The sequence below is a fragment of the Molossus molossus genome, unplaced genomic scaffold (genome assembly GCF_014108415.1).
Source record: "Molossus molossus isolate mMolMol1 unplaced genomic scaffold, mMolMol1.p scaffold_m16_p_14, whole genome shotgun sequence".
NCBI lineage: Eukaryota > Metazoa > Chordata > Mammalia > Chiroptera > Molossidae > Molossus > Molossus molossus.
Window position 1 is genome coordinate 16507161 of NW_023425349.1, and position 27116 is coordinate 16534276.

At 47.0% G+C, this 27116-nt stretch overlaps 1 protein-coding gene across 3 annotated transcripts in view; it reads left to right on the top strand.

The window, feature by feature from the left end:
• The window catches only part of ASTN2 (astrotactin 2), an 855221-nt gene that overhangs the window by 323913 nt on the left and 504192 nt on the right, over positions 1-27116 (top strand). For all 3 annotated transcript variants that reach the window (XM_036261816.1, XM_036261817.1, XM_036261818.1), the window contains one exon: positions 16709-16855. In XM_036261816.1, the coding sequence (XP_036117709.1) occupies positions 16709-16855 (147 nt within the window). The remainder of the gene's footprint in view (positions 1-16708; positions 16856-27116) is intronic.

Consider the following 27116-nt stretch of genomic DNA (forward strand, 5'->3'; position numbering starts at 1 on the left):
AGGAGCCGGACCGTTCGGAAGCAGTGATGACCAGTCCAAGGTCAACCGGGTGAATCTGGGAATTTGAACTCTGCTGAGTTTTGCAACAATGTTTCCTATTCTTTGAGCTGCTGATTACTGGAAAACCAAGAAGGGGGTGATGCTGGTCCCGGTAGATGATGGAAAGGGTCTGACTCCCAAGGCGCCGTTCTTCTCCCCTCAGCCCACCTACATCCCAATCTCAGGCCTTATCCACTCCCGCGTGTATTCACACTCCCGCGCGGAGAGACCCGTGGAGCTCTCTCTCCAATGTGGTTGGGCTTCTGTGTTAGCTCTTTAGGCTGTTCAGGTTGCGGGCACTTTATAAATTAGTACGTGCTCATGTTGTCACTGTTATAGCTGTACCATCAGTTTAACAGCACAGGCCGGAAGCTCCGAGTGGGCGTTGCATCTGAATTACCGTAACTTGGGGAACCACCGCTGGCATGTCCCTGTCACCGGTACCTGAGTGATGCCCTGGCCGAGCCGCTCCTGCGGAAATAATCGGCACCCTTTCATCCCAGCATAAGGGTGGGGGCTGGAGCGTTTTTGTAAATACACGAGGATGGGTACTTGGATGCATCGTTGCTGGCTAGCCTTTCGCCTGGGAGGAAGTGACAAGTCACTGGGTCTCGGGTTTCTGCTGATATTAACAATGGGCATAGCCACTAACAGTGCTGAGCACGCGGTATGTACCAAGCAAAGGGCTGAGGACTTTACCTGCAAAAAGAGGTGTGGAGAAGTTAAGTAACTTTCTCAGCGATATTGGCTAAAAATGACTGAGTCTTGTGTGTGATCAGCCGCGGTGCTAAGAACGTGTTGCTTTAGCTCAGGTAATCTTGCGAGGCAGGGATTTTAATTATTCCTGTTTTACAAACGGGAACATGGGACTTGGAAAGATGAAATGATTTCCACCAGCCTCCTCGACGAGACCTGGGCAGCGTCGGTGCTTGTTAGTAGCTCTGTGGGAACCCCAGGCACCCGTTCCGAGCTCTTCCTTTATATTGATTTCCTAAGTCCGCAGTATTGAGACATTGAGCCGGGTTTCTAGCTTCATTTTGTCTGATTGCAGAGCTCACAAGGGCTTCCATTTCACGAACTTAGCTTCCAGGATTCATGGGGAAACAGAGTCTTCCAGAAAGACATGACTGTAGGGACAGAGGGAACTTCCGGCTCCCTGAAGTCCCCCCTGATGTAGTCCACTCCGGTGGTTCCTTCCTCTCAGCTCTTACCAGGTTGCAAATATGAAGATAACCTGGTGTCGTGTAATTATGTCTCCTCCTGACCTCACTACCTGACTGTGATGCCTCCAGGTCTGGGCTCTGCCTGGCTCCTTGGGAACTCCTGCAACTTGCCCAGGGCGTAGCACACACCAAGTGCTCAGGGGACCATTTTTAAATGAATGGAGGTCTCTTCTAAACCTGAAGGTCTCTGAATATTCTTCTAGGGATGAGACCTTTCTTTCTCCGTCATTCAAGTAGACCCCAGTATTAGTTCTCTACAGCTGTGCAACAACTAACTCTGAAATTAGCAGCTTAAAACAACAAACACGGATTACCTCAACAAACATGCATTCATTAACATTTGTGGTCTCCATAGACATGAATCCTGCGGGCCAGGGATCCAGACCACATGGGTAGTCCTCCAGCTCAGCGTTCTCACGCGGCTGCCCGGGATTGTCAACCAGGGCTCATCCACGGCTCGACTGGGGCAGGGTCGCGTCCCGGATCATGGGGGCTAGTACCCAGATGCCGCCCCCATTCCTTGTCGTGTGGGGCTGTCTGTGGAGCGGCTCACGACATGCCATCCGGCTTCGCCAGAGCAAGAAGAGGAGAAGAGGCAGAGAGAGTGGGGGCCAAATGGACGTCCCAGCCTTCCAGATCCTAGTCTTAGAAGTTTCACGTAATACTTTTGCTGTAGTTCATTTGACAGAGTCAGATGGTTAAAGGAGGGATTACACAGGGTGTGAGTGCCAGGAGGTGAGGACCATTGGAAGCCACTCTAGAACTGCCTGCCTGGTCCCCTGACCTCTCTTCTTTCCACCAAATCAGATCTACCTTTTGTTTCAGGTGACTCATGCTGGTCTGTGTCACAGATTGGAGGAATGGCTTATCACCAAGCTTCAGGTTCTCAAATTCAACCCAGGATGTTCTTCAGCCTCCCAGGGTGTAGCATGCCTGCTATGCTTAGGGACTGTGTTCAGAATAAGGTCGCCTCTAACCCAAGGGCCCCTCCTTGTCCTCCACGCCACAGGCACAGTTCTCCAACAAGACGTCATCCTTTGTGCCAAGGTCTTTGGATCCCACTCCTTGGAAATATGACATCCTTGCAAGGTCCCTAACACCCACTACAATGTCTGACACTTAGTAGATAACACATCCTTGTTGACACAGTGGGTGGAAGAGGGTGTATTCCAGGTCTGCACCATGCCAGGGGGCTGCCTGAAAAGGGCTGGAGACACCATCTAAGGTAAAGCCCTCTCTCCTTGCAGGGGACCATGGCTGCCTGTGTGAGCTGGCCCCTTCTGCCATGTTGTATCCTCGTGGCTGTTGCTGCCACTCTCGGCATGCACCGTGCCCTGTTTGCCCTTGCTGTTCCCGTCTCGTGGGCCACAAGTTGTTTTCCCATTTGGCTAACTTTCATGAGATAAGCCACAGCTCTCAGGAATGGTTTTCTGGTCCACAAACCTGAACCAAGGGTCCCCGTCTCTGCACTGACCTCTGCCACCGTGGTGGTCCCCTTGCGTTACATTGTTTGTTCAGAAGCCTGCTACCTCGCTAGACATTGAGACCCTTGATGACTTGGATCTCTCCATTCCCAGACCACGGCACAGGCCTCAAGGCAGGGTAAGCCCTCAGCAAATACTGTTGGACCAGTGGACTTCCTCCTGTTGTGGATGGAGAGACAGAAGTGCAGGGAGGGGCGGGGTTTGCTCAAGGTTGTGCAGTGAGTACTGGCAGAGCCCGTATTCAGGTTTGGTCTATAGCTTCTCAGAACAGAGCTCTCTGCACAGCCTCTTCCCCGCCCCCCTGCCCTGGGCACTTCTTTCCCTAAAGATCAAGACAGAGTCTGGCATGTCCCTTCGGCTAAGGTCACTGTTGTTCTTTTGGAGGTGGATTAAAAGATGCGGGCCCAGAATGTCAGCCTGAAATGGGTAGAGACCTCTGTGAGGAAGCGGATTTAGGTAGAAACTCTTCACAGGAACATTTTTTCCTCTCTCTCTTCTTCTTCTTTTATCCGCTTTTATATTCCCTGCTCAGAGGTCTGAAGGCAAAGCTGTTTATCTGCAGACGGCTGCTGCAACACCAGGCAAACACGCTGCTGCTGAAATGTTAGTGGTCTGAAGAGGAGGCGATGAGGGGGCAACCCGAGGAACAAATGCCCTCCCGATTTCAAGAGCTGGGGACAGCTGAGCATATTCTAACTCAGTCCCCAGACATTGAGCAGCTGAAGTCCCACACCTGGGAAAGGACAGAGTCCTCTGTCCCCCCTGGGGCCCTAGTGCTGTTCTTTGCTGGAATGAAAGCAAGACCCCTGATCTTGGAAACCCCTTCCTCGGGCCACGGGTCCCCAGGTTTGTTAGACCTGCGAGGGAAGGGATGGTCAGCCCGCCTAGTGGGAAGCAAGGGGAACACGCATGTTTCTGGGCCAAGCAGACCTGGGCTGTCCCAGCTCTGCCCTGACGCTGCCACCTGAGAAAAACGTCTGGTGCTCAAGGTTGTGCAGTGATAAGGCCTCGTTTTTCTCTTTTCTGACTTGGAGATCATGGTGCTTAACCCAGGACTGCCTTGAGGGCTGAGTGAGCACAGCGTGGCAGGTACCTCAGCCGCGGGGTTCGCGGTGGTCGCTCCTGGGGCTGCTGCCCTTGCTCTTCGCTCGGATGCCCCCTCGACAGCGCCATCAGCAGGCCCCTCTGCCGGAGACTTCCTCGCTTCTAGGCTAAATGCCCCACACCCTCCAACCAGTGTTCTCTCCTGACAAAGCGTCAGTCCAGCACCGGTTAGTCTCTTCAGAACGTGGACCACGTGTCCAAGTCTTGTTCAGAGCATCACACAGACTAGAGTGTCATTACCAGCTCTGCAGCTGACTGGTTGTGTGACCTTGAACACGCTTCTCCCTGAGCTCAACTTTTCTGACCCACACAGGAGGGGTCCCAGGGTTGCTGGGAGGGACTCACTGAATGATAGACCCAAAGGGGCCGCCAGAGGCTTGGCATGGAGTAGGTACTGCTGGGGTTTGAAGCTGCTCTCGGTGGAAACTCAGTGTTCTCCAGGCCACGTGGTCTTTCTCCCACTCCTGACCCATCCTCAATTCATGCAGGTGGTTTCCTGAATGCAAAGGTCAATCTCTGCGCGTATCAGTCTTACATTTGATGAGGATGAGGATGATGATGATGAGGAGGAGGAGGATGAGGATGATGGTAAAAGCTACTATTCATTGAGTACTTACTATGTGATATATATTTTCCTATTTGATCTCTCTCACAAGCCTGTGGAGCAGATGTTATTCATATTTTACACATTAGGGTAACAAGACATGCTGAAAGTCAACTGGAAAATGGGATCTGACCTGGGATTTGAATCCAAGATTCTCTACTTTCAAAGTCCATGTCCTTCCATTACCTTAATCTAAAGTACTTTGGACTTTACACCAATCTGCTGAGGTTGTTTGGTGAGAATATTTGGGCATGGTTCATTTTGATTGTGTGTTGACATTGACCGAATTATCCTGGTTGGACCCATATATCATACAGTAATGTGTAGGATACTATGGCCAGTCCCACAGGGAACAAAAGAGGCATAAGATGTACTGTCTTTGTTCCAGAAGATACTGGTTAAAATAAGGAAACATGACAACTATCCCAAGTGGTGAACCGAGACGCATCGTTGTGGATCTGGGACTGTTGCATCCAGGTCTGGCTCTGGGCAGTGTCTCTTCAGAACACACTGCTCTTCTGTCCCCCCAACTTTCAACATGATGGATTAGACTCACTGATCTAAAGTGACTTTTTCAGCTCAACTCTTCTGGCTCCATGATTATCTCCTGCATGGAGGAGTCAAGTGACAGAACCTATGTTTACAACAAAAGAAGGATGGGGAGCTGTTTTCTGACTTCAGAACCAAAGGGCTGCCTCGGAGGGGAGGATGGAGACAGGTCTGTGAACTCCGGAAGGCAGGGGGTGTTCCGCTGCTCGTGGCCCTGACGGCCGAGCTTCACTGAGCCGGCCCGGCCTCGTGCTGAAGGTTCAGGGGAGGGGAGACCACGTGTCCCTGTAAGAGCCTTGAGAACCAGATCAGGATGTGAGTCCTGGCTTTGGTCCTTGACAGCCTTCTTGCCTCGGGCTCCACTCAATTTTCTCATTTGTAAAATGAGCGAACACGACGTTCTGATTGATCAAATAAAGTGATATCTGTAAAACATTTAGCACGATGTGTCATACCTAGGAAGTTCTCCAAAAGACATTATCATCATCACCACCATCATCGTCAACATTGTGTTTGTTTGTTTGTTTTGAGCTCATCAGCTCCCAGCTGAGAGGCTCTTCAGACGCAGGTTGGATACAGTGAGGGAGAGCGTCGGAGGGAGTTCTGGGCTGTGCCACCTGTGACGGTCGGAGCTCTTTGAGTCCCCGTAATTCCGAGATCCTGTGATGCACATGAGAACAGGTGGGACTTACGACAGGCGTTAAGAGGAGTTCCAGGGTCTCGTGAGTTGTAATGTTCAGGGCAGACTTCCAGGAGGTGGAATTCTCTGGTCTTGAAAAGCTGCTGCCGTGGACATGCTGCGTAAAGTAAGAAGGACAACGCAGGCAGGCTGTCTCAGAGAAAGGGACAAGCCAGCCTCACTGCAGCAGGAAGTGTATGGACATCAGGCAGAGCCTTGTTTTCCCTTGCTTCTCAGGTCCAGTCTGAGAACCAGGAGGAAGAGGGTGGGCAGAGGGAGCCAGACCTGTGAGGAAGCGGTGTGATTTAATGGAAGAAACGTTGACTTTGGAGTTCAATACATCTTAGTTTATATTCCACTTCAGTCTCTTACTAGTTCTGAGCCTCTGGGTAATTCAGTTAAACTCTGAATTTGTATTTCCCCCAATGTCAAATCATGGCAGGATCGCTTCGAGTTGACAGTGGACATATGGAATAAAGGAGGGTCTGTAGGTGAAGGGCACCACAGCAGACCTGGTAAATATGCACGATAAACATTCCGTCCCTCCCTCTGCTTTCACAAACTGGATCAAAGTTCTAGGAGAACGGAACAGGGACTTGGCAAGCTGGAAAAGAGCAGCTAGCAGTAAGCCTGTCACGGGGATGGGAGATGATCGGCCCTGGTCTTTGTTGGTAGCCCTGGAAACGCATGGCGGCTCTTTGCTCTGTGCCTTTGCACCCACTACGTGGTCCCCAGCTCTTGTTTGCCCCTCCCCTTTCCATTCCGGGATGGGCTGAAGTCAGGGTGCAGCCAAACAAGAGGGCGACGCAGGACGAAACGCCTGTGTCTTTATCTTTTTTAGTAATAATTTTTCTTTATTGATTTTAGGGAGGAAGGGAGAGGAAGAGAGAGATAGAAACATCGATGAGAGAGAACATCGATTAGCTGCCTCCTGCGTGCCCCCTATGAGGATTGAGCCCACAACCTGGGCATGGGCCTGACTAGGAATCGAACCAGTGACCTCTAGGTGCATGGGTCAATGCTCAACCACTGAGCCACACCAGCCGGGTAACACCTGTGTCTTTACCAACAAAAGTCAATACCAGACAATGAGCGCCTGTGAATCCGAAGCCCAAGTGCACTTTACTTTCCTCCTCCTTCCCCAAGTACTCCTGAGGCTTTTCTAAAACTTCAGCTCTTTTGAAACATCCTCTCCGCGGCTTCTTACCTGCACGCACACTCTCATCTTCTGAGTGCGGCATCTTTTCCTCCCCTAATGCATTCCATCAGCCTAAGTATCAGTTGAATCATTTCATCCTCCTGGGCTGGCTTCTTGCACATCCCTCTTTTCCTTCCTTGCACGTGTGTGTGTGTGTGTGTGTGGCTCTAATGCTCCATTTCCTTTGAACACTTGGAGCCAGAAGAGTGCAGACATTGGAGTCAGACACTGACCATGAACCTTTGCTCTGTTGCCTCCCCTTGGTTGTGTCTGGGTTTTCCCCTTTTCAGATGGAGGCAGTAATCCCTGCCTTGCAAGGCTTTTGAAAAGTTTAAAGAATTAAATTCACTCCAAATCTTTAACACAGGGGTATTCTATAATAGGGGTAACCATTAATTTGGGGAGATGCTGATGGTACGGACAGCCACCCTTGTATACATTGTGACACTGGCTCATTGTTTTTCCTACCTTGTTCCGTAGAATAGTAATTCTGCAATGTATTAATACTTTTAGAAAACACGAGGTTAAATCCTGCTAAAGAGAATTCAGTGTGGGCCTTTTTAGAGATTTTTTACGAGATATATACTCGAGCACTTCAAGGGATGAATGTAAAATATAGCATGTGCCAACAGTTTTTAGAAATGGAAAAGTTTTCTTTCCACGATGCATTTTGTTCTGTGGATAATACCTCAGTAGCTCCTTGGGACATTTGGATACACTTGCGCGGTCAGTGGGTCAGGAGGTAGGGGACTCAGATGCTAATCCTGCCTTCAGCCCTGACCAGTGAGACCTGGGTATAGTGTCATGGGAAGAACACCAGCCTGTGGGTCAGGACATGTGGCTCCCTGGCCCAGTTACTCCCCGGTGTCTAAACATGAGTTCACCATTAAGTCTCTGGTTCCTCATTTGTCTACTGGAGAGAACGGCAATGCCTACACTGCATCGGGTTTTGGTGAAACATGAATGAGATATTTGGGGATGATTTGGAAAATAAGAACTGCAAAAATGTGGCGCTGTCTGTGCCATTTTCACCACCAGCACCACTGTCCTCTCTCCATCGTCATCCCTTTGGAGTTCCCCACACTTCCGGGCACAGCTGTCTGTGAGTGCCACAGACAAGCCCACAGGGCCAGCTTCTGCGCCCCACTCGATGTCTGATGCCAGCGGGGCTGCAGTCCAAGCCCGCACTGTAGGAACTTCTAACTCGTGGAGCAGAGCTGGTCAAAGGTGTTTCCCAGGGACTGTGCAGGTAATGATTTGGCCCCAAATAGCACACTGAACTAGCTGCGTCCATGTAGCATTTTCTGGGTCAGAGAGAAGGAGAAACGGCTCTCTCGCTAGCCCTCCTCGTAAAGCTCCCCTTGGTAATTAAGAGAGGTTCCTTTGAAAACCCGAGGTGAACATCAGATGGGGTGGTGAGGTCTCTGTGAGTCCACCTGTAGTCTGTAGAGGACCACAGGGAAAGCTGAGGTCTGTGAGCCGCCTGGCGGTTAAGGCGGGTTCTTCCGTGATCAGGCCGCAGGTAGCATGTTGATGGAGAAGTTGGGAGGGGGTAGATCAGAGCGTGGACCCTGAAGTCCAGTGGTTTTCCATTTCAGCCCTGTCTCCTTTGTGTTGCTTAGCTTTTGGCAAGTGGTGGTCTCCGTCTCCTCACATGGAAACGCACATGCTAACAGACAGTGTCCCGTGAAGCGTCTGTGAAGGATAAGTGACAGGCTGCGTGCAACATGCTTAGTTACATTGTCTGGTTCAGACGTGTTTTTATAAATGGTAATGGTGATGTTGATGGTGGTGATGATGATGATGATGATCGCATAAATTAACTGGGAAAGCCATTGTAAATATCTATATATGTATAAAATAAAGAGACTCCAAATCTGCCTTCAGCAGATAAAGCTCGCATTGTTTGGTTTGGAGGAAAGAGGCTCAAGTAGCCTTAGTGCCACCTTCAACTAACTAAGTAGCTGCGCTGAAGAGGAGGTATCAGATGCGTCCTCCTTGACGTGGATGGCACAGGTGGCTCACAGAGTGAGCGTCTAGGACTGTTGGGTGCCGCTGTGTCCGAGGGTAGTACTGTTGCTTGGTGAGGCATGCGTTTGCTGGCCCTGCAAGTATGCAACGGCTGGTTGAACACACACAGATCTCACAAAGGAAAAGCCTATGGAAGATGGGAGATTGGGGAAATTTGAATGATTTAAAGGACTCATTGGATTTGAGAGTGCCAAGGTCAGAGGGCCAGAGAACACAAGAAACTAGCTTGTGGTGGGGGTGGGGGGAGACTTGGCCCCAGGTGGGCAAGATGGGAAAGGATGCTCTGTACTGGCTTGTTCGCACTGAAGTAGTGTGTGCAGATGCAGACAGGAGTCAGGCTGAGGAGGGGGGCCACCTTTCCTAGAGTTCTGAGAAAGCCCTGATTCCACATATTCTTTCCTCCTGCCTGCAGCGGGACGCTGGCAGTTGTCAGACGAGGTGTCCCCGTTTTAGTTTCCAGGAATAACCAGAGAAGCGCAGAGGTGCTGGAGTGCAGGTGTGGCAGGAATGCCTCGGGGCAACCCCACCATCCGTGGTGGTCACCTGATGTGCAGGATGAGCGGCGGCTTCTCAAGGGCTCCACGTATGATTTGGGGGCAGGCAGGGACAAACTTTGCTGAAGAAAGTGAATGAATACATTGGACTAGAAAAGAACCAATAGCAATGTTCCAATACTGACACCTCTTGGTAGAATGGAGAAAAACATTTAAACATTCATCCATCCATCCATCCATCCATCTTTCCATCCATTCAATCATTCATTCAATCATTCATCCATCCATTCATCCATCTATCCATCTATTCATCCATCCATCCATCCATCCATCCATCCATCCATCCATCCATCCACACATCCATCCATACATCCATACATCCAATCAGTCATCCATCCATTCATTCATTCATTCATTCATTCATCTATCTAGCCATTCATTTATCTAACCATTCATTCATTCATTCATTCATTCAACTATCCATTCACTCGTTTAATAGTTTTTTATTGATACCGTCTTCTCTGAACCTGGCATTTCCAAACAGGAAATTAAACAAACCTAATATATTCAGACATACTTATAGACACTGGAAATAATAGGAGAGCATGAAATAAGAGGTCTGGCACGTAGCAGCTGCACATTAAATAACTGCGTATTAAATGAATCGATCCCCAGTTAAGGGCATTGGAGCTTATCCATGGGGGTCAGCAGCTAAGAGATTTAGCTTAAGCCATAGTACCGTGTGCCCTGCTGATACTCATGTAGATGCCAAGTATTGGGCAGTGAGGTTTTGAGGAACTGAGACAAAAGGAAAAATTCCAAGGACATGTGGATCCCTCAGAGCTTAGTGTTGTAACTATGGTCTCCCATTTCATCCACGCCCCTTCTTTATTGGTCAGAGATTAGCATTGCCGTTTTATAGATTGGAGCACTGAGGTTCCGGGAGTGCAAGCAGCAGCCGAAACTTAAACAGCTATGAAATGGAAGAGTTTGGATATACATATGCCTAGAACCAAGGCCCAGCCTATTCCTCCTGGGATCCTGCCTCTGATATCCTGGGTTCCTAGAATCTCTGCCTCCACCCCCACCCCATATGCCATTTAAAAAAAGAAATGGCTTCTTGGCATAGGACCACGTCTCCTGTGCTCCGGGAACATCAGGAGGAAGGAATCAATGGGCATGCGGCAGCTTTAAGTTTTCCACACAGTCGTCTGATGGGGTTAGATCTATTTTCCTCATTGTAAAATGTGATTGATTTAATTCCAAATTTAACTTAAATTTGATTTTCTTCTCTCAACCTGGCATTTCCAAACAGGGAATCAATCAAACCCCGAATTATAGGCAGCATGCGGATCAACAATGCTGAGTTATTTCCTGTAGAATTTCTCCAGCAATGCATTTCATGCCATCCTCTCCTGCCATGGAGTTGAGGGGTAAGAGGAGGGGGGATGAATGGAGAATTAGATTTACTTTCTCCAGCTCCGGCAATCAATATGTTCTGATGAAATTCTGTTCCGACAGCACAGCTCACTCCCCTGACAGTGACAGGACGGGGACTGCAGACTGGGGGGTAAACCAGGGATAACTGAGACCCTGCTGTCTGAGGGTGCTCAGGTCACGACCTGGAGCTATCACTTACCGAGCGCTTTGTTTTTTAATTACACGCATTATTTTGTCCTCATGTCTGCTCTGGAAGAAGATCGCTGTTCCCATTTTTCAGATGGGGAGACACGTTGTCTTGTTGGATTAGTTCAATGGGTAAGTGTCCCATGGAGATTTTGTGGTTAAGCCAGGATTTGAACGTAGGCATGTCTGGCTCTGAAGGCCATGCTCATTCTGCAATGACATGATGCCACCCTGATTCTGTGGTGGCGTAGGAGTAGTATGATATGGGGCAGAGACTGGAAAGCTGGTTCCAGTTCTGTCTCTGCCATGAACAGAGTGGGTGACCTTAGACAAGTCACTTCACTGCCCCGCTCCCCGTTGGTAAAACAAGGACGTAGTAACACTTCTCTGTAAAGATTAGATAAGATGATGCTTCTCTGCTTAAATGTAAGCTTCAAGGGTGCTGGCTCTTTTGTTCAATATCCTTCCCCTGTACCTAGCACAGTGTCGGGAAAGAGCTGATGTGCAATAAAAATTGGTTGACTGGATGGATGGATGGATGGATGGATGGACGGATGGACGGACGGATGGACAGATGGATAGATGTAAATGCTAGGAATAGTGCCTGGTTCATAGTAAGTACTGGACAAACAGAGGTTCTCTCCCCTGCCCCTGCCTGCTAACTGCAGTACAGAACCCAGAAGAGGAGGATGGGTATTAGGAGACAGACAGTTTCCACCGCGCCGCTGTCCACCGCACATACTAGGGCTGAGTGCGGATGCTCAGCACCCCGGCCAGGAACTCTTAAAAAGTCACCGCTGTGTGAGTCCCGCTCTGAGGATTCTGCCAGGCCCAGTTGCCATGGAAACTCCCCGGATCCCCATGGTTGCTCCCCGTCAGCTGGCCTGAGTGGAGACTTCACCTGCACGCTTTCGTCTTTGTGGCCTTCAGAGCCACCGTGGGGCTTCGGGCTTTCATGGATTAAGCGGCCGCCCAGGACCAGCTCCTCCTCATTCTGCCTCCTACTCCCTCCTTCGGATGACTGTCCCTGCGCTCTCCACTCTTACTTCTCTTCCGTTTCTGTGAAGGATAATGCAGTTTTCTAATCTGTCCTGATAACGTGATGGACACAGAGGGAAATAAGTCCTGCTTTCTGCCATCAGCGATGAGGCCAAAACCATCGTCCGGCTTGGGAACGGCCTCCCAGGTGCCCAGAACTGGGAGGCCTTTGACATTTGCTGTCTCATTTCGTTCTGACAACACCCCTGAAGGAGACAGGAGACTTCATTTTACTCCTGTCTTATAGATAAGAAAACTGAGGGTCTGTACTCCCCATCCCATTGACTCTTAAAGACCCTGGGTTACCGGGGAAGTTTAAATGACTGGGGGGTGCGATTAACCCAGCACGGGGCGTGGAGACTGTGTGGGCAGCTCCCCGCCTGCCCCGCAGCTCTTCCCCCTTCAGAGAGCAGCCCGGTGGACCTGGGTGGGAAGCCTGGTGGGTGGCCACTTAGTGACGGGAATGCCTTGACCATTTCCGCTGCCGGGTGGGCCAGGTCTGGGAGACGCCTTCTCGGGATGCTGCTATCCATCCGCCTCACCAGGGCCAGGAGATTGGAACTACATCTCCCCCTCCGTCTGGGCCTGGTCTGCCTCCCAAGAACGTGTTCATGCTGGACTCATCCCAGCGTCGTCTTCCCATCCGAACAGACTCCATAGAATCTAGAGTAAGAATTCCATGCTGCTGCTGCGAGCTGTTATTCGGAGCTTTTGTTAAGTAACTAAGCTCAGGGGAATAGGCTGACATTTTGAGGAAAAACCTGTGCCAGGCACCAACCCCTAGTCCATATCTTTCTAGGATAAAACACTGACGTGGGTTTCTCTGCTATCTAGTTACTGAGATGTTTATATTATCAGGGTTTGAAATGGCTTCTCGTGGATCCCAAATGAGAGATAAAATGTTTCCCTTTTTTTTTGGTGGTCATTTTAGGTTTAGGGATTCTTCATCTCCTGACACCAGAACCATGTTTTTTTTGTTTGTTTGTTTGTTTTTTAATTTTATCTGCGATTCCATTTAACAACTATAATGATCAGAAATGTAAAAATAGTCTCTACCATTAGCTATGCATTGTCCTAGGACTGGCAGTAAAGAGAATAATTTTATTCTTTTTTATTTTTAAATCCTCACCTGAGGATATTTTTTATTTATCTTCAGATAGGGAGGGAGGGAGGGAGGAAGAGAGAGGGGAGGAGAGAGAGAGAGAGAGAGAGGGGGAGAGAGAGAGAGAGAGATTGGCTGCCTCCCACACAACCTTGACCAGAGCCAGGACAAAACCATAACCAAGACATGTGCCCTTGACCAGAATCAAACCTATGACTCTGGTTCACAGGCTGATGCTCTAACCGCTGAGCCAGACCAGCCAGGGCAATGATTTTATTCTTAAATGAACCGACTTCTAGGTTCCAGGCCAGGAGCTTGGAGTGAGAGACATCAAGAAGGCGAAGGAGGGATCCCTTCTCTCAAGCAGCTCACTGTTTATTAAGAAAAATAAACATCCTTACAAAAATTCTTGGCGTGGCCTGTCACATGGGCTCCTGTTCCTTCAGGACCCCACAGCCTGGCAATGTTGGTTGGTTGTGGTCGGCATGCTTTTGGATTGGTCAGCAACTGTGTCTGGTTGCTAAGAGTGTTGCTTTTGTCCCTGGAAATTATGATGCATTTACTGAGGTTCTGCCATGGGCCAGACACTGTGCTATGCATCGGATAACGATGGGGAGTTTGCCTTCCAGGTCCTAGACTCTAGTGTTGGAATAAGATATTTATGGAAACACATCACATATAGACAGTTTGTCTGCCTAAAGGGAGAGGAATTTATATTTATTACTAATCTCAATGAGTGATAGGGGGCCAAGGAAACAAGTGGAATTCTATGAAAACCAGAGAACGCCTGTGCCAATGTTAGCAGGCCAGAGGGTGTTGAGTGTGGTGGCACCGCAGGAATGCAGCCCACCTGGCCCAGGTGCAGGAGAGCAGGGGGAGGTCTGAGCATAAGGTTCTGTCCTGCAAGGTTTCCGATGCCAGGCTGACACACGTGGGTCCCACCTTGCAGCCAGATGCTTTGGAACAGCTCAGGGGGTTTCAGCAGGGAAGGTGATGGGACGATGTGCCTACACCTCCCTCACCCCACAGCAGACAGTGGGCGAGGTGAGGGGAAAATGGTAAGGACATAGGCTAAATAAGACCGCATGGCTTTTTAGATGCTATAAAAGAGGAAGTCGGGAGACCGAAAGATGACGTCTGGGTTTCTGAGCAGTTTAAATGGTGGTGCTTCCAATAAAATGGGGAGCCCAGGAGGAGGAGGAGGAGGAAGCCTTCAGGAAAAGCTTATGTGTGCAGCTTTGAATGTGTTCTTTTTGTCATGTCCATGGGGCATCCAATAGAGAGATGTCCAAGAGGTTTGGGCATAAAGGTTTGCTCTAGATAAGAGCTCAGTGAGTAATAGCAATTTGGGAGACATTGCTCTAAAAATAGTAATCCAAACCTGGAAAGTAGCTATGAATAGCAAGGCATAAAGAATGACACGCAGTGGGGGCTCAGGACATACTCTGTGGATTTCCTTTGCTGGCCCAGTGTTCTCCTTGCCTGCAGATCCCGTCTGCTCATTCTAGTGCATCTGGGAAATTGTCTGCAATTTTCCCAGGCAAAACTCCCCTCCCCATCCTGCACCCTCTCCACTACCTCCTAACACTACTTGCCTTGAGTTCTAATTAGCTGTGGGTAAGCCTACCTTTGCCCCTGGCCCGTCAGCTCCTGAAGAGCAGGAGCTATTCTTACTCTGCTGTGTTTCTCACGCAGTCGGTCATCAGTAAAGGCTTCTGAAATTGATTTGACTGATCAGCCTCTAACAGTTTCTAAAAATGAAATCCTTTTGGTAACAGATAGTATATGTACACGATGCCATGTAATCATTACAACAACCTTGTGAGCTGTTTATTATGACCATCATCCTACAGATAATAAAACCGAAGTTCAGACCCTGGCTGGTAGCTCAGTTGGTTAGAGCGTGGTCCTAACATGCCAAGGTTGAGGATTTAGTCTCAGTCAGGGCACATATAAGAATCAACCAATGGGATCACTGGGTCAAATGGCAGTTCAATTTTTAACTTTTTGAGGTAACAACATATTGTTTTCCACAGTGGCTGCACCAGTCTACATTCCCACCAGCAGTGTACTAGAGTCCCCTTTGCTCCACACCCTCGCCAACACTTGTTGTTTGAGGATTTGTTGATGGTGCCATTCTGACAGGTGTGAGGTGATACCTCATTGTTGTTTTAATTTGCCTCTCTCTGATGATTGGTGATGTTGAGCATTTCTTCATATGTCTCTTGGCCATTTGTATGTCCTGTTTGGAGAGGTGTCTATTTAGATCCTCTGCCCATTTTTTAATTGGGTTCTTTGTCTCCTTTTGTTGAGTTGTATGAGCACTCTATATATTTTGGAATGCTTATCATTAGATGATTGGATTAAAAGCTGTGGTACATGCACACAATGCAACACTATGCAGCTGCAAGAAAGAAAGATCTCTTATCCTTTGAGATGACATGGAAGGACCTGGAGAGTATTATGCTAAGTGAAACAAGCTGAGCAGAGAAAGACAAATATCACATGATCTCACTTATTTGTGGAATATAATGAACTAAACAAACTGCTGAACAAAATTAACCCAGAGACATAGAGGTGGGGTACAGACTGACAAGCCTCAGAGGAGGGGGGTTGGGGAAGAAGAGATAAATCACAGAACTTACATGCATGTATGCATGACCAATGAACATGGACAACAAAGCTGGGGATGGGGTGGGGGGGAGGGGAGGAGGGTGTTAATGGGGAAAAAATGAGAAACATCTGTAACAAAAACAAATTAATAAATAAAAAAAGAAAAGAATCAGCCAATGAATGCATAAATAAGTGGAACAACAAATTAATATCTCTCTCTCTCTGTCTCCCTCTCTTCCACTCTATCTGAAAAAAAATCAATGGAAAATATCCTTGTGTGAGCATTACGATAATAATAATAATAAAATCTATTTTTAAAAGAGCGAAACAAAACACCTGAAGTTGAGATGAAACAGTTCCCACAGCCAATGAGGGCTAACCTTCAAATTTGAGTCTTTTGTCAAACTCCAAAGCCCATGCTCATTCCACTAGGCCCTATGAATTCAACAACCCAGTGTCTTCTCACTGGCTCCCAAAGACAGTGGGCAGTTTAACTATCTAATTATCATCAAGAATGACCAGCCTAACTTGGGTGAAGGAGTAAGAATGGCCGGGAGTCTCAGGAAGCTTTACTTTATTTATTTATTTATTTATTTATGTATGTATGTAAGTATGTATGTATGTATGTATGTATTTATGTATTTATTTATGTATTTATTTATTTATGTAGTTAGTTAGTTACTTACTTACTTACTTACTTTACTTATTTTTGCTTTGCCAAAAGAAACAATGAGCCAGTTTCCAGGGAGTTCAGACAGGACCTCGCAAGGGGCAGGGAGATGTTACCGCAAGCACAGCATTAGAAAAACACGGTTCCTTTTCCCAGCTCCCGATTTGGAAAATGACAAGATTGCCAAACTCAAGACCATCCTCGTTTCCTCACCTCATAGACTTAGGTGTCTCTGTGTGTCTTTGTGCCGTCAGGTTTGCTGAGAAGCCCAGTGAACAAGACGGCCCTGACGCTGATGGCTGTGAGCTCCTGTGTCCTGGCCATGGTGTGCGGCAGTCAGATGTCCTGTCCTCTCACCGTGAAGGTGACTCTGCATGTACCTGAGCACTTCATTGCAGACGGTAAGAGCTGAGCGTCGGAGAGGCCCCATGCCTACTGGGCATCTGGCACTCCTAGCTGCTCAGATATCCTCCACGCGTGGCCCAGCCTGGGCGTTCTGTTACAGGGGACAAGGCGCATTTGGAGGCCTTAGAGGAGGCCCTTATCCCTGTGAGCCCTAGGGTATTTGAATGCAACTGAAGACTGCTTTTATCCTTGCCTGTGGAATCAAGGATATGGTTCTTTAAATAAAGAAAGAATTCCAGTGTGAGTGCAGAAAGACTGAGCTATATCAGAGAACCTGTGGCTTCTTATCATGCCTGTGGGTCCTATTCCACACTAAAAATGCCCCCCCTGCAAAATTATATTCAGTAATTTAAAAATATGACAGAGAAGATTGTATGAACTTGGTTGGAATTTCCTGAGTGTCCTGAACAATACTCATATCTCATTCCCTGTAAATGTACTTTGTAAGTATCTTATATCCTACCATTTACTTACTCTTCACTCAATTAATTTGAATTAATGAGACACTGTAGTCACTATAATCATTTACAAAGCATGGTGCAAGAAAGTGATTAAAGTGCTTGGTATCTATTGCTAAAGTGCCCTCCAGAAAGTTGTTCTACATTATATACTCCAAACCCTTGTTCTCACTTGACATTACTATTTTCAAATATATTGAAGTTTGTCATGAATGCAATAAAGAAGGCATATCTTAAGTATGCAGCTTAATGAATTTTTACACAGGAGTCCACCCAGATCAAACCGTACAACATTGCCAGCACCTCAGCTTTCTTATGCTCCTTCTCAGTTAAGGCTCCCCCAGATGTAAACCACCATTTTAGTACCTTTTATTTATTTTTTAATATTTTCCCAGTAGATATAGATTGAATGTTTTTTTTAGATTCTAACCCTATATTTGTCAGCCTTATCTCAAGGTAACTCAATTTTGTCTCCAATTTTCAGTTACAATGCTCAGAAGGTAGCAGCAATTCCTTCAGTATTTTCTGTTCATAGTGGAATTTTCACCTCCTTTCTCTGAAACACCCAGACTTCTATTGATACATCCCATGACTGCTCCCACTTCACCATGGTTAATGAGCCCCTACTTGTTTTTTTTACTTAAACTACAAAATAAGTTCAATATTTCTCATATCATATATATTCCATTGAGTTTCTGACCTAAGAACAAGACTTTTGGTTTATATCTATCAAATCATAGGTGAACAAAAAGGATACACTAATGATGGACATAAAAAGATCAAATGAGAACATAAGACAGGCAAACGTGTGAGTGGGAAATGGCAGAAGGCTGGTGGAGGGAGAAAGAAGGAATAATACTTACAGAAGCAGCCACACAAGCAGATCTCATGAGACTTGGGATTGGAAGACTCGCCAGCACCTGGGTGTGGCTGGAATATGGGATGCAAGCATGAGAGTAGTGAATGATAAGATTGGAAAAATCAATAGGTCAAAGTTGGACCCCTCTTGAAGGCAGGTGACTTGAGGTTTTATCCTCATTCTTCACTGCTCATTAACTGTTCAGTGCCTTGGAGACATTCAGATTTTCAACGTTTATTTTCACGCGTGTATGAATGAAAGTCTTAAGATGCTAAGTAACTTGCTCAAAGTCGTGGTAAATGGTTTAATGACTAAGAGTAGAGACTGCAGAATAATACAGACATGAATTCAAATACTCGTTCTGTTGTCTACCACTTCTAAAGTGAATGCCTGACTTCTTTAAGATGGACCATGGCCAAGTCGGCTTTCACCTTTCCCACCTTCCCCCATGAAGCTTAAGCTTCCTGCAAAGCTGCCAGCCCTCTTCCTAGAGAAAGCAGGCCTCCAGAGTGTGCGTTGAGCTGTCCGTGGTGCTGAAATATTGGATGGGGCCGAGGAATGGGTCTAGTGTTCAGGAAGAAAATGAATTCTGCCATTCTGCCCTTGTGTTACAACATGGTTATACTTGATACTTACTACCCATTATAGGGAAAGGTCAGCACATTATAGCACTCATCCAGAGCCCAGCTGGCAAGAACAATAAGTACTGACACAGCCCCCATCCAAGCCCTTGGCAGATATCACCCTTTCCTTTGTCTGAGCCTTCTCAAGGCCACTCATGGCTTTTTGCCTTGCTAAGCACATAGTGAAGAGATGGACTGAGTCTGCATCCAAACTTACTGAATGTAGCACTGTTTTTTGTTTTCATCTGTTTCCTATAAATCATCTGCATTTGGTTCATTCTGGGCTGATGATCCCCAGAACAGTCTCAAGGAGTGGAACCCAAGTATTAATGTTTTCAGTGAGAACTTTAGATGATCCCTTAACAGAAGTATCAATATCCCTGTGTTACTTTCCTTCTATCTAACAGATGCAATAACTCCTTGAGACCCTTTGCTTCCCTGATAAGGGGCTTTGGTTCCTTCCATCCTTGATTTTATCAATGTCACATGAATGGAGCTGCCTCATGGCACAACTCCAGAGGTTGCCCATAGCACTGAATACAATGCGAATGATCCACTATGAGTTTTATAATAAAGCAGCCCTGATGACATGGTTTTGGGCTTCATCCAAATTGCCACGAAGGTAGCATTATTAATGAGTGGTAATTGGTTAATGTTAAAAACTCATGTTAGTTTGTGCATCCCTTGAGACTCCCAATGTAGGTCAGGATATAGTCACCCAATATTCTGGCCAGTAGAAGACACCGCTTTTAAAGGAGTAAATTATCTAGATTAAGTGGGTGAGATGTTCCACTCTGGTGTAGACAGGGAACACTACAACTAGAATTCTCCATTCTGTTCTTTTTGGTTCCTTTCTGTCCTGGGAGTTGTGCTTTGAGAAGGTGAATGATATATTTGAAGATATCCAAAGGAGATGATCTGTAGTCCAGATATTGGGAAAACATTATAGATACCCAGTGACCTCTTAAGGAAAGGGTGGAGGAGAATCATTCTGTAAGAGTTGAAGCAACCTAGACAAAAAGTGAAGTTAATATTAAGCATGTCTGTTATAAATATTGAAGTTTTACAAATACTTTACATGAAGTGACTTATTCAGTTCTCATAGCAGATCTGTGGGGCATGACAGCATTCTCATTTTGCATACATGGGAGGCAGGTCCCAGCTATGTTAAGTGATTGTGCATATTAACACACAGAGGTGAAGCAATGTACCCCAAGTGTTTCTGACCTTGACCCAAAATCTTTCCATGCTCCACACTTCCACAAAAATTATATTTGTCTTGAAAAGGGCTCTGGTTTGTTTTGGAAGTGTCCAGGAAGCAAAATTAGAACTCTGTGGGTGTTGCGGATGGTCAGAGATGGGAGAAGATTGAGCCTTAGTCTGAAAATATCTTTACTTCTAAGCTTCAGCCTCATTGTCTATAAGGTAGGGGTAATAGCAGTACTTATTGTATAGAGTTATTGTGATGGATAAATGAAATAATGCCCATAAAACTTTTAGCTCAGTACCTGAGACCTAGTAATGGCACAATGAATCGTATAAATGTTAGTAGTTGTGATAATATATTTTTAATATTGAAAGGGGGGTCATTGCAAGGTAATGAGTTCCCCGTCATAGGGAATTTCTTGAGAACAGATGACCACATTTCTATGAAGCTGTAGAAGAAAAGTGAAGGAATGTGTTTGGCTTGGGTACATAGTATTTTGATTCAGAGCCATTTTATCTTAACATAAACTTTAAAAACAGTTTTTTTAGAACTTGCAGACTGTTTATTCTTTACTACCTCTTCCATGAGTGTCACCCAATCTTTGCCTAAGCTCACAAATGGAGTAATACTCAGGAATGGGTGAAGACTAAAGATGACTCTTGAATACTTTACTTGGCTAAACCACACACACACACACACACACACACACACTCACACTCACATACACATGCACAATCTATGTCTTTTTAAATACTCAAATGTCTATTTTTTTTTAAATATGTTCTTATCGATTTTTTAGAGAGAGAGGAAGGGAGAGAGAGATAGAAACATCAGTGTGAGAAAGAAACATGGATCGACTGCCTCCTGCACGCCCCCTACTGGGGATTAAGCCCACAACCCTGGCATGTGCCCTGACTGGAAATCAAACTGGGACCTCTCAGTCCATGGGATGACACTCAGTCCACTGAGCCACATTGGCCAGGCCCACGTGTCTATTGTTTAAGGTCAAGTTAAATTGTTAGCATCACATTTTTGAGTTTTGCTAAGGTGGTATTCAAGTCCTCTCTGTTTCCTATGACAGGAATTGAGGTCTAAGGGTCCTTGTCAGCCTAAGATATCATTAAGTCGAAATGCTCATCATAGATGACCTCGCTTATTAATATGCCACATGTGTAGCCGCCTTTGCACACAAAATTGTATATAATGAATCTCAGTCTACATTTATTTGTTTCCACTCCTAATTCATGTCTTTCAGTCAGGAGAGTGAGCTAATCTGTGGCTTTGTGTCTTTAATGAGGAATGAGGCTTGTAATTGACTTCGGAGCTACTTTACAGTGATTTGAATACATGGGAGGAGCATTTTCAACTCTTAGAGGGGAAAATTACATCACACTGAAGGTGGCTGCCGGGTCACAAACTGCCAAGCAACTTGTCTAAAAAAAAATATTTCTCTGGACACTTAGCTCTCTGGAATTATGTGGGGCTTTGTTTTGTTATTATTGTTTTAATTTTTTTTCTTTTTTTAAATTTTTTATCCTCACCCAAGGACATTTTTTAGATACTTTGTTCAGATACAGAGGGAGGGAAGGAGAAGGGGGGGGGGAGAGAGAGAGAGAGAGAGAGAAACATCGACGTGAAAGGGACACATCGAGTAGCTGCCACCTGCACGACCCAACCAAGGCAGGGGACAAACTGCAACCAAGGTACGTGCCCTTAGCGGGAACCAAACCCGGGTCTTTCCAGACCTCAGGCCAACGCTCTAACCGCTGAGCCAAACCGGCCAGGGCTAATTTTATTTTTTAATTACAGTTAACATTTAATATTATTTTATATTAGTTTCAGGTGTAAACATAATGGTTAGATAATTATATAGTTTACTAAGTGATCCCCCTTATAATTCAAGTATGCACCTGTCGCCATACATAGTTATTACAGTGTTATTGACCATATATGCTGCACCCCACATTCTTAGTGTTGATTGCAGACCTTTGAGCATCATGACCGTGTTCAGGTGGTAAAGTGCTCTTCCGTATGGCTTCTGCCTTTTTTGTCCTTAACTCTTTTGCCCTCACTTCATGCTGTTTACACACATAGTTTGTCTTACCTTATATCTGCCTCTCTATATACATTTGCCTAAACATTGCTCTCCACCAGGAATGCCCTTCCTAATTTCCATATATTGCAACCTTACTTATCTCTAAGTCCTAATTGAATTTTCTCCTTCCTCCAGAAAATATTATTTAATGAAAACCCCAAACTTCAAAGAAAACCCCCATCAGAAATAATCTCTTCTCACTAGAAAATTACACAGAACTGTATTTCTTCCTTTCTAATGACCCCCCCCCCCCAGTCCACCTTGCATTATCGTTATTGGTATGTTTGTGTCATTGGAAAAATTGTCATAATCCGGAAACTGGCTTCTTCATTAAATCTTGCCTCCCTCCAGTATTGTCTCAACACTGCCGACAGTGATATTTTAAAATAAAAAATCACAACATGTTGCATCTACCCATAAAACGGCTCAAGTACTTCTTGTATTTGTGATAGAGACTGAACTTCTTAACACGACCTTCAAGTCCCTGCAAAATCAGGCTGCCTCCTGCCTCTGTAGCCTCACCTCATACCGCTCTCTTTACATTGGTTCCTTAAACATCCAAGGCTGCTCCCTGCCTCAGGGCCCCTGCAAAGGTGGTTCTCACTGCCAGGAAGATTTCTCCCCACCTCTCCTATTCAGCTTCTCCTGGACCAATTTCATCTACCCTACGGCAATTGACCTCTATTTCCCCCCTAGCCTCTGTCAGATCCCTTACAAACCACTCTCCTCGAGCCCTGCTCTGTTCTTTGATTGCCCTTACTTCAATTTGTAATTATATACTTATTAGTTAACGTTGGGTTCTCGCGCCATAGTGTAAGCTCCATAAGGATAGAGGTTATATTTGTTTATTTTGCACACTATATTCAGCACCTAGGACAGTGCCCACATAGATCCGTATCCCCATCCCCTTCCACCCCCACCCCCACCCCCGGAAAATGATTTCAGTAGCTGGACTTTAATTTCCTAAAGGGCAAAGGGCAAAGCATATTCATGTCCTAACCTATTGCGGTACCTGACAGAGCTTCTGACTCCGTAGACATAATAAATTATGTCTGTGAAACATAAAAGGAAGGAGGGCAGGCAGGTAGACCAGATGCCCCAGGAAGATATATCCTGGAGAATGACAGTGCAAGAAACCACGCTGCTTCCTCGTCTCTGATTGACTTCACTCCCCCAGGTGTTTGTTCCCATCCCCAAAGATAAGACACTCCAATCAAACTCACCTGTCTCCCCCAACCTCAAAATGAAACAAGCTTTTTCCCAGAGTCCAGGAAGAGGGGAAAATATAAATTGAGCTGAGATTCAGAACACCCACGTGGGAGGCGGTGATGAAATACCAATAAACCATGTTAATATGCTGAAGTCAGGAAGAATAGGTTGAACTCCAACCCAGATTTAATAACTGTTCACGAGAGAACGCAGGGGGAAGGCGACGCTGGGCTTCCGTCGGAATCAAAACGAGATCTGTGATGGAACTGGCCACATAATTATAAACTGTGAAAACATTCCCTCTCCTCCTTCTTGCACTTAATGGACATCTTGCTCAACAATGGCCTGGAGCCGGTGCAGGAAACAGTGGATCCCCCCCACCACCACCTGGAGTGGAATTGTTGGGTTTGTTTGTGCGTTTGTTTTTTTCTCAACACTAGGAAAGTCTAAATCCACAAAACCATGGAAGGGAAAAATGCCTCAAGCCATGTCTTTCTTAAATGCTAACCGGTCCCCAGGGGCAAGTGACAAGGGATTGAGGGAGAATCAACCCTGGAAGCCTGTCCTAAGCAGCTGAGCATGTTCAAGCTTGTAACCTTATCACAGCTGCCAGTTGGGTTGGGATTTTTCATGACACTCTGTGCTGAGGTGTTAGCATGGCTTCAACCCAGGATGAACTGTTGCTAATTTTCCTTCTTCACAAAAGGGATAACTGAGTTTGACGTCCACTCTGGAGACTAATTTCTGAGTTTTGGTAGCAGATGGGGCCTAAGAATATGTTTCTGGAACTGGGGGCAGAGGATCATTGAGAGAGGTAGGGAAATGTAATTTTTCACGTTAATAACACCATTCTGCTGTTGTGAGAAGAAGGCTCCTTTGATTTTAAGACTGGGAGCAGAGAATGAGGGGTGGGAGGTTTGTTGGGATGGACCACCGACTCCCATTGGGGCTCTATTGGTGAATTCACACGTGGAGACCTTTATAGACTCTATTATAAAGTTAGACGTGTAGGATTGAGCCACTGCTGCAGGGCTGGGAGAGAGAGAAGGTAACATGGTACCAAGGTTAAGTGCATTGATCTGTGACCTAGGAGATGTGGGTCCTGCTCCCAGGTCTCCTGTTAGTTTTTTGTTGTTGTTGTTTTTACCTTGGGTATACTAATTCACCTCCAGAGTCCCAGTTTCTTCATCCAAAAGCGATGTCAATACTCCTTGCCTCAAATGAGTGTTACTAGGCCGGTGAGTGTGGAAGGCCTTTGCCCACTATGAGAGTGAATATGATCATGACAGTGTTGTTCTTGGCCCTTTCTGCTTGTTCTTAGCTTTATTATTTATGAAGACAGTAAACGGGTTGGAAAGAGGAGTTCGTGGGTATGGCCATGTAAGTAGAAGGTACAACTTCAGAGAGGCTTAGCTTAGTCACAAGGAAAAGTTAATAGTTAAAAATTCCCCAGTAATAATACTAATCCCTTGTCATATGGAGTACCTGGTTTTTTTCATTCCTCCTTCTCTCCCTTCCTGTGGTCAACAAATACAGCCGTGCTGAGCATAACGGCCCGCGGTGGAGCACGTACACGATGGTAGTATACCACAGGACCCAGGTTGCCGTACACTGTACCGTCTAGGTTGGCGGAAGCGCACTCTGTGATGTTTGCGCAGTGATGAATGGCCTAATGATGCATTTCTCAGGATGTATCCCTGTTGTTCAGTGGCATGTGACTATGTTACACATCACCTTATCTGAGGCATGCTCCGGTGTTAGGGAGGCAGGGATGGATAGGACATCCTCTCTGGCCTCCCCCAGTTGGTGGTAGTGAGACACCAAGCAGATGAAATGTGAAATGCAGTGTGGTTGGAGTCATATGGGGGTTGCACGGGGACTTGTGGGAACACAGAGGAGGGGAGCCACTCCCCTGCCCCAGGTTGGAGATGGGCAGTGATGTAAGGAGAGGCTGTCCTGAGGCGGTGATACCTGAGCTAGGTCTTCAAGCCACTGACAATGTACCTGGGTGGTGATGGTGACGGCAGGCTTCTCAGAGGGGGCATGGACGCTTTACTGCATTCGCTTGGACCCTGCAGGTCCAGCCTCCCCGTGCCTGCGGTAATAACAACACTAAGAATTGGTCACATCACAGCACATGGCCAAGTGCCAGGCCCTGTGCTAAAGGCCTTGGTAAGTATCATCTCATTTAACTCTGTTACCTTATGAAGTCGGTCCAGGCATCAGCCCCATGGGAAACTAAACCCCAAGGAGTTTCTGTGGCTACCTCAACCTCACGCAGGCAGGAAGGGGCTGAGGAGAAGGATTTCAAGTCAGCAGCTGCAGAACGTGGTGGACAAAGACATCCGTGATGAAGACTGTTCTTGTTCCCCCGGGGACTCACCATGGCCTTTGGCACGTCTATGCTTCTCCAGCCCCTGGTTTCTTCACTGCAAAATGTGGGAAGAAAACCAGACGGTGCTTAGCTTTTCTCCCAGCCCCAGCACTCTAAAAGGAAGATGAGGAACGCTGGGGTTCAGAGCTTTGCTCATCTCGTTACACGCGTGACCCTCGTAGATTTTATGCCGCCATCCCACCAGCATCCCGAGTCCTCTGTTCCAGCTCTTGTTCGGGCCAGGCAGCCCCCTGAGCAAGGATCTTGGGAGCAGGGGCAGCTAGGCAAACCTTTTACAGCCCACAAGTTGCCATTTGAAGAAAGCTTAGAGGGATCACAGCAGGATCACAGCCAAGCTTGTGCAGGGACCGCAAGCTCCCAAGGCTGCCGATGAGAAAGGACGCGGTGGGCAGCCAGGCCTTGGTGGGAAAGACGCCTCTCCATTTACAGCTCCCAGCATCAGGGACCTTGAACGTCTCGCATGCCAGCAACAGTGTGGGAAGGGGGGATAAGCATCGGATTCAGAGGGGAAATGATGAGAGGGGAGGAATAATTCAAACCTGCGCATCTTTCCTCCCGCTCCGCCCCCTCTGCTCATCCTTCCCACTTCTCTGCCTGCCTCCCCATCCCGGCTCTGGTGCTCAGCAGAAACTTGCTGTTTGGCTTTCCTCCCCAGCTGCTCCTCTGGATTGTCTAAGCCAAATATATCTGCAGCTGCACAGCCCTGGGTCTTCTGGCAGCTGCTGGTGACTTTCTGAGACTCCGTTGAAGACCTGGATGTCTTACCCTCGGCCGGAATCACCCAGGAAGCCCGGAGCACCCCTGGGCCCCATGCATCCCCTCCTCTGCTTCAACCCTGATTCCCACTTGTGCTTTCTCAGTGAATCCATACGTGAAGACTGCCTGCTGACTTGCTGAGTGCCAGGACTCGCATTCTAGGGCAAACCCAGGCACAGTCAGCCCTCAGGCAGTGTGAGACTTAGAAGGGGAAGACTCGAGTTTAAATCTCCACTCCTCCCCTTACTAACGATGACTCTTGGGCGAGTGACCTCACTCCTCAGACTTCACCATTTATACATATCCAGCTCGTAGCCTCTGTGCCACAAGGTGGTGACGAGGATGAAACAGAGAGTGACATGAAAATAGACCCACAGGTGCTCAGGAAGTGCTAATTATGCAGAAGATGACAACAGAAGACAGATCATAACCTGGACCAGGCGGGGCATGTAGACAAGAGTCTGCAAGGTCACAGGGAAGCCCGGAGTGTTTTCCACTGGACAGATTGGGTAAAGCGTTAGGGAGCAAGAAGACTTGTCCCCTTGGAGGAAGCTGGATGGGCAGGGGTTGGGCATGAGAGTGTTAGCTCTGTTGGCGATGGTGGGGAAGAGTGAGGACGAGAAGGGAGATGGATTTTTCCAGGCGAAGGGAGCAG